This window comes from Monodelphis domestica, chromosome 1, assembly GCF_027887165.1.
Source record: "Monodelphis domestica isolate mMonDom1 chromosome 1, mMonDom1.pri, whole genome shotgun sequence".
Lineage (NCBI taxonomy): Eukaryota > Metazoa > Chordata > Mammalia > Didelphimorphia > Didelphidae > Monodelphis > Monodelphis domestica.
Genome location: NC_077227.1, coordinates 151,445,610 through 151,458,320, shown reverse-complemented (window position 1 = coordinate 151,458,320; position 12,711 = coordinate 151,445,610). Strand labels below are relative to the sequence as shown.

The 12,711-nt window shown below is 33.6% G+C and overlaps 1 protein-coding gene across 4 annotated transcripts in view; it reads left to right on the top strand.

Annotated features, from left to right (window-relative positions):
• The window catches only part of VPS13C (vacuolar protein sorting 13 homolog C), a 213,826-nt gene that overhangs the window by 23,455 nt on the left and 177,660 nt on the right, over window positions 1-12,711 (top strand). For all 4 annotated transcript variants that reach the window (XM_056807955.1, XM_056807953.1, XM_056807969.1 and 1 more), the window contains exons 3-5: window positions 4,946-4,988; window positions 6,596-6,691; window positions 7,129-7,230. In XM_056807955.1, the coding sequence (XP_056663933.1) occupies window positions 4,946-4,988; window positions 6,596-6,691; window positions 7,129-7,230 (241 nt within the window). The remainder of the gene's footprint in view (window positions 1-4,945; window positions 4,989-6,595; window positions 6,692-7,128; window positions 7,231-12,711) is intronic.

Below are 12,711 nucleotides of genomic sequence, written 5' to 3'. Positions count from 1 at the left end.
AAAGAGCGCAGCTATGAATATTTTTGTACAAGTCTTTGTGTCCATTATTTCTTTGGGGTACAGACCCAGCAGTGCTATGGCTGGGTAAAACACAGTACATTTTAAAACCAAGTCCATATTCAGCCTACAAGAAGGATCCTTATGCACCATTAAGTGACCCCCATTTCTATTTGAGTTTGACATGTCTGGTACAGTAGATAATGTGCTGAACTTGGAGTGAGGAAGACCTGGATTCAAATGCTGCCTCCATTCCTTACTAGCTTTGTGACTAAGGACAAGTCATTTAACTTCAACATTTAATTTTACTCATCTTTAAAATGGGGATTATAATAATTATATTATCTGCCTCACAACGTTTTTGAGAGAACCATCTAGGTGAGAACTTTTTGCAAACCCCAAAGGACTAAATAAGTGATATTTAACTTTATTGTAGGAAAATTTTAGGATTAACCTTGAGCTTTCCTTATATGTCAAAAGAGTATCTTCAGATATAGTACTTTTTTCCCCCCAATTTGGTTACAGTGAAAAGATAAAAAAAAATAAAGAAAACTAAAGTTTACTGATATTGAAATTTTATTCTTTATTTCTTAACATTTATTTAATTTATGCAGTTGTATTTCATGAGTTTGATTTTTAAAAATAAGAAACCCAGATTTAGGTAAACAACAAAGGGAGTTTGCTATTATTTGGAGAAGATGAAATACAGAATTATGCTTATTTTTTAATCCTGACTAGTAAGCTTATAGTTAATAGTTTTATTTTGATTAAATCACATGAAGAAAAAACATTCTTTCTTACTTGTTGTAATGCTATCCTAGGCCAGTGAAAAAGTTGAGAGCACCTGAGGGAGTGTTTTTGTTGCTCAAATGTTTTATATGAATAATTTTTGTTCTTGTTGATGTGAGGATGACTATTATGAATGGAATTTTACAGTAGTAGAACTTGATTTTTCCAAAGTCAGATTTTTTTTTTGTTGGTGCATATTTGAAGTAAAACTTTGTTACTCTCACCCATACTAATTCAGAATTAATTATTATTTGGATAATTGCAGGACTGAAATTAATTTTGCTCCAGCTATTTAAAATAATTTAATGAACAAATTAATAATAGAAAGGAGATATAGCGAAAAGAATAGAGTATCTGGAAGCAGAGCACTTGGGTTCAAATTATGGTGCCATGAGACCTTGGACATGTCATGTAACCTGTCTCCATTTCAGATTTTTCATATATAATACAGGGGATAACAATAACTTATACCTTATAGGGCTGCTGTGAGGATCAAATGTGCTGTATAAATGCTAGCTCTTAGCTATTTGTTTTTAACTCTTACATCTGCCTTAGAATGGTTCTAAGGCAGGAGAGCTGTAAGGGCTAGGCAATGAGGGTTAAGTGACTTGCTCATGGTCACCCAGCTTGAAAATGTCTGGGGTCACATTTGAACCTAGGACTTCTTGTCTCTAGCCTGGCTTTCAGTCCACTAAGCTACTTAGTTGCTCTCTGGCTCTTATATATTTTATTCTTTTTTGACTTTTCTGTGTTGTTTGAGGGAAGAAGATTTGCATTTTGGCCATGTACTATTTGCCTTATATGGCATGAAAGTTCTTGAATTTTTGTGGAGATATTCCTTAAATAAGAGTTTGCATCCAAAATACACAGTATAAATATATATGGATATAGTCTTATGTATATTTATTAGTGATAGAGTCATAGATTCTATTCTTCAGATAAAGTGCTTCCTTCAGAGCTAGGCTTTTTAAAAAATTGGCTAAAACATAGACTTTTTGTTTAAAATGTTGTTAGAATTTTTGAGTAAATTTTCGATTATATTGAGTGGTTGAGGAATGAAATACTCTGAATATTTTAATCAACTATTAAGATAGCTATGAAAGAAGAATATTATGAAGTATACTCTACAACAAAGCTTTATTTCTATGATATAATTTTAAAAATTCATATGCTATACCACCTTACAGTGGTCCAAGTGATGATTCTGAATATAATTTCTCATGTTAATTATGTTGAAATATTTTGGTGGTTTGACTTTCTGAGTATTTTGGATACTAGATAAATTTATTTTTGACCATCATTAGTCACTAATTTTTAAATTAAGCCCTGATTTATGAATAATATTTGGAATCTGTTATTTCTTTCTTGACTTATTCAGCCCTCATTTTCAGCTTATTTATGCAAAGATATTTCTGTCACAGAGTGCATTGTAAGGAGGCAGTGGTCATCTGTTCAATTCAAATGAAATCTATCTGTTTTTTCACAATTGCTACAGTTTTCCAAGAGTTGTGAACTTGTAATAGTTTTTCATTTTAGTTAGTAAATTTACCCTTTTTTCACTATTCATAAGCAAAGGATAAACCATGGGAGTAGAAACACCGAGGAAAAGCAACTGCCTGAATACAGCGGTTGAGGGGACATGACAGAGGAGAGACTCTAAATGAACACTCTAATGCAAATATTATCAATATAGCAATGGGTTCAAATCAAGAAAACATGTAATGCCCAGTGGATTTACGAGTCGGCTATGGGGGGTGGGGGGAGGAAAAGAAAATGACCTATGTCTTTAATGAATAATGCTTGGAAATGATCAAATAAAATATATTTAAAAAAATTTACCTTTTTTTTTTACCTAAGTAAAAATAACTTAAGACAAGTTACCAATACATTTTTAATATCATAAAATTTTTTAGTACTTGATCATTTTAAATAATTATTTTACGTTGTTCTAATCAGCATTTTTGTTGTAATAAAAATAAAATGTATTTCTAGTTCCAGATTTTTCTCTGATTTTAGTAACAGATATGAAAGCTCACATAATATAGTTGCTAATGAGATAGCCAGAAAGACTTGGGTTCTAGAACTACCTTTTATGCATATTATTGTGACCTTGGGTAAGTGATTTATCTCTCAGTGCTCTAGCTACCTCTCTAAGACTACCAGTTGTGGAGAAGCTGCCAACCTATATTGGTAGAGGAAGTTACTTCATCTAGGAATTCCCTACATCAATGAAATCACAAGCCCAGTCCCTATCTTAATCTACCCTTAAGATTTCTATCCTTCACAACTACAAAACATTCTCCACACAATTAAAACTAGATCTAAACAATTGGAAAAACATCAATTGTTCATGGGTAGGATGAGCTAACATAATAAAAATGACAATCCTACCCAAATTAATTTATTTATTTAGTGCCATACCCATTCAACTACCAAAAAACTTTTTTACTGAATTAGAAAAAAATCTTAACAAAGTTAATTTAGAAGAATAAAAGATCAAGGATATCCAGGGAAATAATGAAAAAAATGTGAAGGAAGGTGACCTTTCAGTTCCAGATCTCAAACTATACTATAATGCAGTAGTCATCAAAAACAATTTGGTACTGGCTAAGAGGCAGAAAGGAGGATCAGTGGAATAGACTTGGGATAAGTGACCTTAGCAAGACAGTCTATGATAAGCCCAAAGATCCCAGTTTTTGGGACCAAAATCCACTAATTGATAAAAAGTGGTAGGGAAATTGGAAGACAGTATGGGAGAGGTTAGGTTTGGATCAACATCTCATACCCTACACCAAGATAAACTCAGAATGGGTGAATGACTTGAATATAAAGAAGGAAACTATAAGTAAATTAGGTGAACACAGAATATTATACGTCAGATCTTTGAGAAAGGAAAGATTTTAAGACCAAGCAAGAGTTAGAAAAAATCACAAAAAATAAAATAAATAATTTTGATTACATTAAATTAAAAAGTTTTTGTACAAACAAAACCAAAGCAACCAAAATTAAAAGGAAAGCAACAAATTGGGGAAAAATCTTCATAACAAAAACCTCTGACAAAGGTCTAATTACTCAAATTTATACAGAGCTAAATCAGTTGTTCAAAAAATCAAGCCAATTTCTAATTGATAAATGGGCAAGGGACATGAATAGGTAATTTTCAGATATAGAAATCAAAACTACTAATAAGCACATGAAAAAATGTTCTAAATCTCTTATAGTCAGAGAGATGTAAATCAAAATAACTCTGAGGTATCACCTCACACCCAGCAGATTAGCTAACATGACAGCAAAGGAAAATAATGAATGCTGGAGGTGATGTGGCAAAGTTGGGACATGAATGCACTGCTGGTGGAGTTGTGAATTGATCCAACCATTCTGGAGGACAATTTGGAACTATGTCCAAAGGGCACTAAAAGACTGTCTGCCCTTTGATCCAGCCATATCACTGCTGGGTATATACCCCAAAGAGATAATAAGGAAAAAGACATGTACAAGAATATTCATAGCTGTGCTCTTTGTGGTGGCAAAAAATTAGACAATGAGAGGACGCCCTTCAATTGGGGAATGACAACAAATTGTGGTATATGTTGGTGATGGAATACTATTGTGCTAAAAGGAATAATAAAGTGGATGAATTCCATGGAAACTGGAATGACCTCCAGGAATTGATGCAGAGTGAGAGGAGCAGAACCAGGAGAACATTATACACAGAGGCTGATACACTATTGTACAATCAAATGTAATAGACTTCTCCATTAATGGCAATGAAATGATCCTGAACAACTTGGAGGGATCTACATGGAAATAGGTTCTGATCAAGGACCCATATAAAACCCAGTGGAATTGCACATTTGGCTGTGGGAAGGGATAGGGGCAGGGGAGGGAGGGAAAGAATATGATTCTTGTAATCAAGGAATAATGTTCTAAATTGACTAAAGAAAAAAAAAGAATTCTATCCTTATTTAAGTTTTATCCTTTATAACTTCTGTTTTCTCCATTTTAAAAAGTATCTTTTATAAGGGATACAACTGAAACATTTTGGTTTTATATTTTTCTATTGATGCTATTTTATTTTTTGTTGTTAATTGAAGTGATTTTAAGCCTTTGCAATTTTGTTTTGTAAATAACATTGATCTTATTTTTTTCCCTTATCAAGAGTGAATTGGATGTTCCCTTTAAAGTAAAAGCTGGGCAAATAGGTAAGATTTGCACAGATTACTTGAACTATTCTAAGACCTTAGATAAATACTTTCCTCTAATTCTGTATGACATTCTTTTAAAAAATTTGAACATAATTCAGAAGGCTCCTAGGCAAATTCTAATTATTATTAAGAAATGGGTGTTTAAAAATGTATTGATGAAATAAAATGGGAAAAATAGAAAGTGAAAGAAAGTAAGCAATTGGAAAATTTTATTGTGATATGGCTGCAACAACAACATATCATCTTATAATTAAAATTTTTTTATTTGATCTTACAATTTCAGGAGATTCACTTTTTCATTTTTCATAATGCAAAAATAACATGCTATGTCAGGTTTAAATATAGCCTTTATTCCTTATTTTTTTTTAAGCAAACAAAATGGTTTTTTCAGCTTTTCTCACTTCTATTTTATTATGTAGTAGTTTGATATGAAAGGAATTTTGGTAAGTTGACATTCTTTTTCCTTATAAAACCATTACTTTATTATAATTCATAAATAAATTCAAGTCTCCCCTTCCAGTAGCATGTCTAACCTAAGATTCACAGAATCTTAAAGACTTGGAAGAGACCTCAAAGGCTTTCTAGGCTAATTTGAATCTGAAAAAGAATCTCCTTTGTAGTATCCAGTGGAAGGTACTGCTTGAAGGCAGAAACTTTTTTCTTTTCTGTCTTTATATCACTCAGGAGCCAAGCAGAACAAGCCTTCATGAAGATCTTCTTATCCTTGAGGACCTTTATACTGTTCCTCATTACAACTTTTATTCTCCAGATCGAATATCCACCAAGTTTTCATGTCATGATATTTATGATTATCTTTCTTTGAATTCTCTATAGCTTGTCTTTCCTAAAATTAGGGATGCAGAATTGATGGAAACTTATATATATATAATCTTGAGTATAGCTGAGCATGGTGGTACTATCACATCCTTTGTTCTGAATACTGTGCTTCTCAGTATAGCCCCCAGATGTCTTTAGTTTTGTTTTTTTTTTCCACTGCCATGTTGCATTGTGGACTAGTATTGGATTTTCAGTGCAGGATTCTGAGATATTTTCCCCATGAGTCTTATAAAAAGCCACACCTTTCTTTTGTTATAAATATAGGTTGATTTCCTAGGGTAGGATTCCTTAAACTGATCCTAAAAACTTTACTTTTTTACTTGGTCTACAATGGGAATTTTGACATTTTTGTGAGTGTGGAATGGGTCCTTTTGGCATCAAGCTTTTGTATCCCTTCTCAGAATAATATTTTAATATCTAAAATAAACCATTGATTCAGTTTCTTTGTGGTTTCTCACTGTGCCAACTTGCCTTCAGTAATGGTCCTATCACAGCCCCTTTTCAGGAAATTGTCTGTTTGACTTTGATAGTCACCCTGTCTCTGTTTAGAGATCCTTTTTTTCCTTAGTGTGTATTGAATTCTTGTTCTTTTATAATGTCAATTAATGAGAATAATACTTACCTTTTTTTTGGAATAGGTTCTATGTGTTTGGGACGTGTTCACTCTGTTGAAGCCAGCATTGTTGGCAATAAGAGAGGATCCTTTTAATAAAGGTTTAGATATGTATATAGTTTAAAATTTTAAGATTGAAATTATTTTTCTTTAGATAAGCTTACTTTGAAGATTCCTTGGAAGAATTTGTATGGGGAAGCAGTCATTGCAACATTAGAAGGATTGTATCTACTTGTTGTCCCTGGAGCAAGTAAGTCATTTTATTATTTAACTGTTGACATGTCATAGTGAATCAGAAATATGATTACTTCTATAAATTTATATTATGTAAAATAGAAGAACATAAAAAGGAACTACTTATAAATATCAAATATTTTTATATTTTATAGAACTATTTTGAATTCTTATCATAATTACTAATACATTAATTTTGCTAAGTTTTTTATTAAGATGAAATAAGTTACATTTAATTTTTATAGAAAAAAAGACTTTCATAGTTTATTTATTATATTTTTTAGGTTCTATATAAATTCCTAATTAAAGGTGATAGTTTTTCTTATTTTAGTTTCCTTTTAATATTCTGTTTTTGAAGTTTGTTTTTAAATGTTTTCATGCATAATAAATTTGCTCCTGTCTGAGAAATTTTATCATTTTAATAACTGCTTTAAAATAACTTTATGCCTTTAGGTATTAAATATGATGCTGGAAAAGAAGAAAAATACCTGCAGGAAATTAAACAGAGAGATCTATCAAGAATTGAAGATGCCTTACAAAAAGCTGCTGAGAAAGGTATTTGTGGTATCATGTCACTTCTGATGAATCTGGGCTTCCTGGAAAAGGATCATTTTTCTCCTCAATCTTTTGCATCAAGCTGTTGTGATAGGTTTTCTTCGAAAATGACATTAAAATTATTATAGTAGTTTGAATTTGTTAGCAGCTTGTATTTTGCAAACAGTGTTTACTTCTGATTCTGCCTACTTTTAGTATCATTGCACGTGCTTAAGATGTAAGCCTTTTCAAAATTTATTTGTATTCTTGCAAGCCTTTTTTTTTGTATAGTCACTTATGCCCCTAAAGAATGAAATTAAATTCTTTGCTACTCTGAGAGGAAAATGGATAATATTAAGTTAGTACTATTATTTCATTGCAAACCGACTCTCTCTTCGACATTACCCTAGATGTTCTTAAACTGTATTTTCAGTTTTCAGCTTTTTAGTGCCTTTTCATGAGTTCATGATTCTTTCTAATCTGGAAAAATTCTGGGATATGGTAAATATTTTCCAGTGTTTTGGGGAAGAATATAAGTTTGGAGTGAGATTTTATTTATAGAAGAAAGGCAGTTAATGCTAGTAATAGAATGAAAGGTTATTTTTTTTGTTCTATTTTTCTAGTTTCAGGTTAAACCTTATAGGATTTAAATTAATGTGCAATACCTCCAAATATTATTTTTTAAAGTTTATTATCTGACAAAATAGAACTATGTGATTAAGTTTTTCTACCTGCTCAAAATTCCCCACTCTACCTAAGCTGTAACAGGAAGCAAAGAGAGTGAGATGTGGAATTTATATCCTGTCTACGTCAACATATAACAACAGGAAATGAGTGGAGTGCTCGGAATTGTAGTTTTGCTGGGGATCATAGCTTTTAGGTTAACAGATTCTAATTAAAAAATTCCCCCTGGGATCCTTTGGGAGACTAGTCTCCCAACATAACCAGCTTATAAATTATAACAATTTGGGGATAAAAGGGAAAGACAGTAAAGCCAGTGACTGATAGGTGCATTGACAAAAAGTCATTTAGGGGGCAGTCTCCTTTGGCATAAGAGTATACATATAAAATAAATGTGTTATAACCCCCCACAGTTCAATCAGTTATTCTCCATGGTTCATTCTCAGTCTTCTGATACTGTGGAGGTTTCTTCAGGCATCGTCATGGTGCCTTCTTCAAACAATTCATCTTCTAGATTTAAAGAGTTATCGAGTTCCTTTTCCTGATATGTTTCTTTCTCAAAAGATTTTTTTAGTTTTATACAATTATGCAATCCCTATGATAATTATGTGATCCCCCCACTTAGATCCACTCAGGTAGCCCTTGAAGCTCATGGCTTTCAATCTTGGCTGAAATGCTCCCTCTTGGGGGCCATTTAGGGATACCATGCCCCTTAGGAAAACTTTATAAGACCCATTATGGGGTAACCAACCCCTTGGGTTTGCTCCCTCCTTTGGCACAGGACTGTAACAGCTCTAAAGACACATCTTTTATATGTCCCATCCATTGTACTGTGGAGGTAAGGACTACAATATTGACCCTCTTGGCATGAGTCTGTAACAGCTCTAAACACATGTCTTTTATATGTCTCATCCATTTTAATGTGGAAACGAGGAGTAGTGCTATAGCACTTTACTTCAGCTACTAAACGGACCCTTACCTCTTGTTACAAACAACTCAAAGGTACTTTTACAGTGGTATTTTCTCCAGTCCAGTCATAGCAGAAAGACAGTGCAATTCCTGGTGCTCTGGTCCTGGCAATTACCTTGAAAAAGCCTGAGATTCAGGGGAGAAATTCATCTCCCTATACCCCCTTGCCATTCTGGCCTGCCCAGTCTCTGCAATACATCCAATATGGGATTCCTCCACACTATGTTCACTGAGGAATTCTCCCTCATGATGGGAGAACAGAGATGTGACAAAAAAGAACCTAGATGGATGATGATACTGGGGAGGGAAAAGAACCTTAAAGAGTCTGGAGGTGGATTTTAAGCCTTTTCAGACTCCATTGTTTTCTGGAAATCTCTGTATCTGAATTGGGGAAAAAAAAATTCTTGAATTCAGTGCCTGTATCCTGTCACATATATTATATTTGCTGATTGCTTGTTTTAAGATTTTATTTTGTTTGTTAAGTTCTATTACAATGAATCATTTTAAGCTACTGTGTTTTGACTATTAGCTATTAGTGTATATTCTATTGTACTGTCTTTCCACTATGACTGGACTGGAGAAAATACCACTGTAAAAGTTTTTATATAGATTGTACACATATTATCATACAATATATATTTCCATGTTCATCATGTTGTAAAGGAAGACACATGTTGCCTACATTGCCTACATTAGAGAAAATTTCATGAAGGAAATAAAGAATTATCTGTTTAAATTTGCATTTAGATTCTGTCTGTTCCTTCTATGGAGATGGGCATCCTTTTTTTGTCATGAGTCTCTTGTAGTTGTTCTGGATTCTTGCCTTGTTGATAATTAAGTCATTCACAGTTGGTCATCACATAGATTAACTTTTCCAGTTGCCTCTTCTTGCTCTAATCTGTTTAATGGTTTAATATTGATATCATTGCTGTTATTATTATCAGCATTGTTTATATACTCCAGGTTTATATTTAAGTTGTTTTATAAAATGTTCCATATTTAATTTCCTATAACAGGTTTCATATAATCAAATTCCAATATAAGGTGACATATATTAGGGTACCCACAAATATACCATAAGGGATGTACAACATGTACTCCCATATTAACAGTAAAATTGTGCCTAACATATCTGAAGACATGTTTACGTCAACCATTACAGAAGAATTAAGTACAGTATAGGTGGTGTTACAACGTCCAATATACATACAATATACAAGTTGTTACAAAATTACAAAAATACCAAAAAAATTTTTTTCAAAATGGCCATCAGGAGCATGTGGTGCAGTCAAAATGGTTCCCCTAAGTAAGCCAAGGCAACAGAATTCCTTTAGGTCTTCCCCCTCAGCTCCTGGCAGCTCAGAGAGGCTTTAGAATGTTGGCTCAACTGAACTTTCCTAAGTAAATTTACTATACTTAACTCACAATTTAACATGCAATTAACAATAATCAATATAAATCTAGCTGGCCCAGCCAAACTGTTATAATGGGATTGTTTAAGGGAAAGAGACAAGAGGGAAACATCTAAATATTTTAAGTTTATTGATGTGAATGGGAGAGAAAGGAGGGTAACAAAGGAGTAGGAAAAGTTCTTAATATTATCCCCAAACCTAAATTCCCTTAATACTATCCTAATGGATGTTATCTAGGCTAAATAAAAGTTCCCCCCAAACAGAACCTCACAAAACAGAGTTCAGTAAATGAGCCAAGATCCCAGAGGTGAAGTCCAAAGTAGGTCCAGCAGAGAAGGAATGGTTCTTTTTTGGTCTTCTGTCTAGCTACCTGCAGCCAGTTCAAGCAGGTTTTTTCCTCTCAAGCTGGTATCTCCAAAAAGGACCAGAAAACTTGTAGAAAGATAGAAATCACAACTACCTCCAAACTTCCCCCAGAAGTCTGGTTTCAGTTGGGACCTTAGAATCTTGACCCAGGCTCTCATGTGATTCTGTGTCACATGTCCCTGTCAATCATTTTGCCAATCATTTTGCAGAATCATTTTGCAGCAAGGAGTCTTTACTTAGTATACTATGTGCAGCGTTTTCCTGGTTCTGCTCACTTCACTTTTCATGTTTCATATAAGTTTTTCCAGGCTTTTTGGAGATCATTTTGTTTGTCTTTTCTTATGGCAAAATAGTTGTTACAAGTATATGCCACAACTTGTTCAGCTATTCCCCAACTGATAGATATCCCTTTAATTTCCAGTACTTTTCCATCACAAAAAGAGCTGCTTTGAATATTTTGGTACAAGTATATTCTTTTCCCTTATGTTTAGTCTTTTTGGGGTACAGATCTAGTAGTAGTATTGCTGGGTCAAATGGTATGCACAGTTTTATTGGCCTTTGGGCATGGTTCCAGATAGCTCTCCAAAATGGTTGTATCAGTTCTTAGCACCACCAGCAGTGTATTAGTTTTTTGATTTTTCTACATTCCTTCCCACTTTTATAATTTTTCTTTTTTTTGGTCATATTAGCCAGTCTAGTTAGTATGAGGTAGTACTTCAGAGTTGCTTTAATTTGCATTTCTTTAATCAGTAATGATTTGGAACATTTCTTTATATGGTTAATGATAGTTCTAATTTCTTCATCTGAGAATCGCCTGTTCATATCTTTTGACCATTTGTCATTTGGGAAATGCTTCATATTACTAAGCATTTTAGTTTTCACCTTCTTCTACATATTTGAGAATGAAGACCTTATCAGCGAGACTTGCTATGAAAAATTTTTCCCAGTTTATCCCAGTTAGATTTCTGAGATGAACGGAAAGAAATGTTCACCTTGTGGGTTACTCTGGTAGCTACTGTTAAAAGGCAGGCAATGTCCAACCCCATGCTGGTTAGCTCAGGTGGTAAGGAATCGAATTGCAGCAAATGTGTTCTTACCTGCAGACACAGCCTAAGTTCTAAACTCTGAGAGAGTGTGTTTGATTGTGAGTTAGAGAGTGAGAGAACTAGAGTAGGGAGAGAGACAGAGACAAAAGGATGGGCATGTAGAGAGTAACTTAGTCATGGGGAACCTAGGGACACTCACAAGAGTGAAATGCGAAGATCTGGTTTATTGGGCATTTAAGAGTGATTTTTATACATTCCATGAACAAATAAGTTACTTGTCAGAAGCACACATTTTCTCTGTCAATCAGTAGTATTCAAGCCTTATCAAAGTATGTAGGCCAGTTAAAGGTACATAGCTGCATAAGGTAGTAAATACATTCAACAATACTAATCTACAAGGTTTCTCTTTGGTGTGCCATCCAAAACATGAGATAGTGCTAGTGACAGAGTAGAGAAAGTCACTCTGTCCTTGCAACATAACTCAAAGTTTGTGATAACTAGTCAGGAATTTCCCGGGAGTAGAATTTGAATAGGATGCATTTAAAAGTATGAAGGTCATTTCTGTCCAAGATAAAACTTTAATGTTATGTTAATATAGTCAAGAATATTTCAGTCCTTCAGTTATGTTTTAAGCCAATTAATTAGAAAAGCCAAATGTCTATGACATGATTTGTGAACCTCTGAGTTCACTACTCAGTCTTTACCAGGAGTCTGGGGGTAGGTTTTACAAAGCATGTCTTTTTCTGCCTCTGGGGAATCCTCCTGGATCTATCATTTCTGTACCTGAGTGTGGATATTATTTCTATTTTGTGCCAATTTGGGTAAGAGTAAGGTTTAAATATCAGCTTGCCACCCCATATTCTCTGCCATTGTATTGATTCTTACATGCTTTCTAATGTGAGATAATTTTCCCCAAATTTCTCTCCTTTTCTCTTTTCTCAATGTATTCTTTTTTCTTATCTCCTAATTAAAAAAAATCATGCCATCATATTCAACTTACTACCTGCTCTCTCCCTACCTCCCTCCTT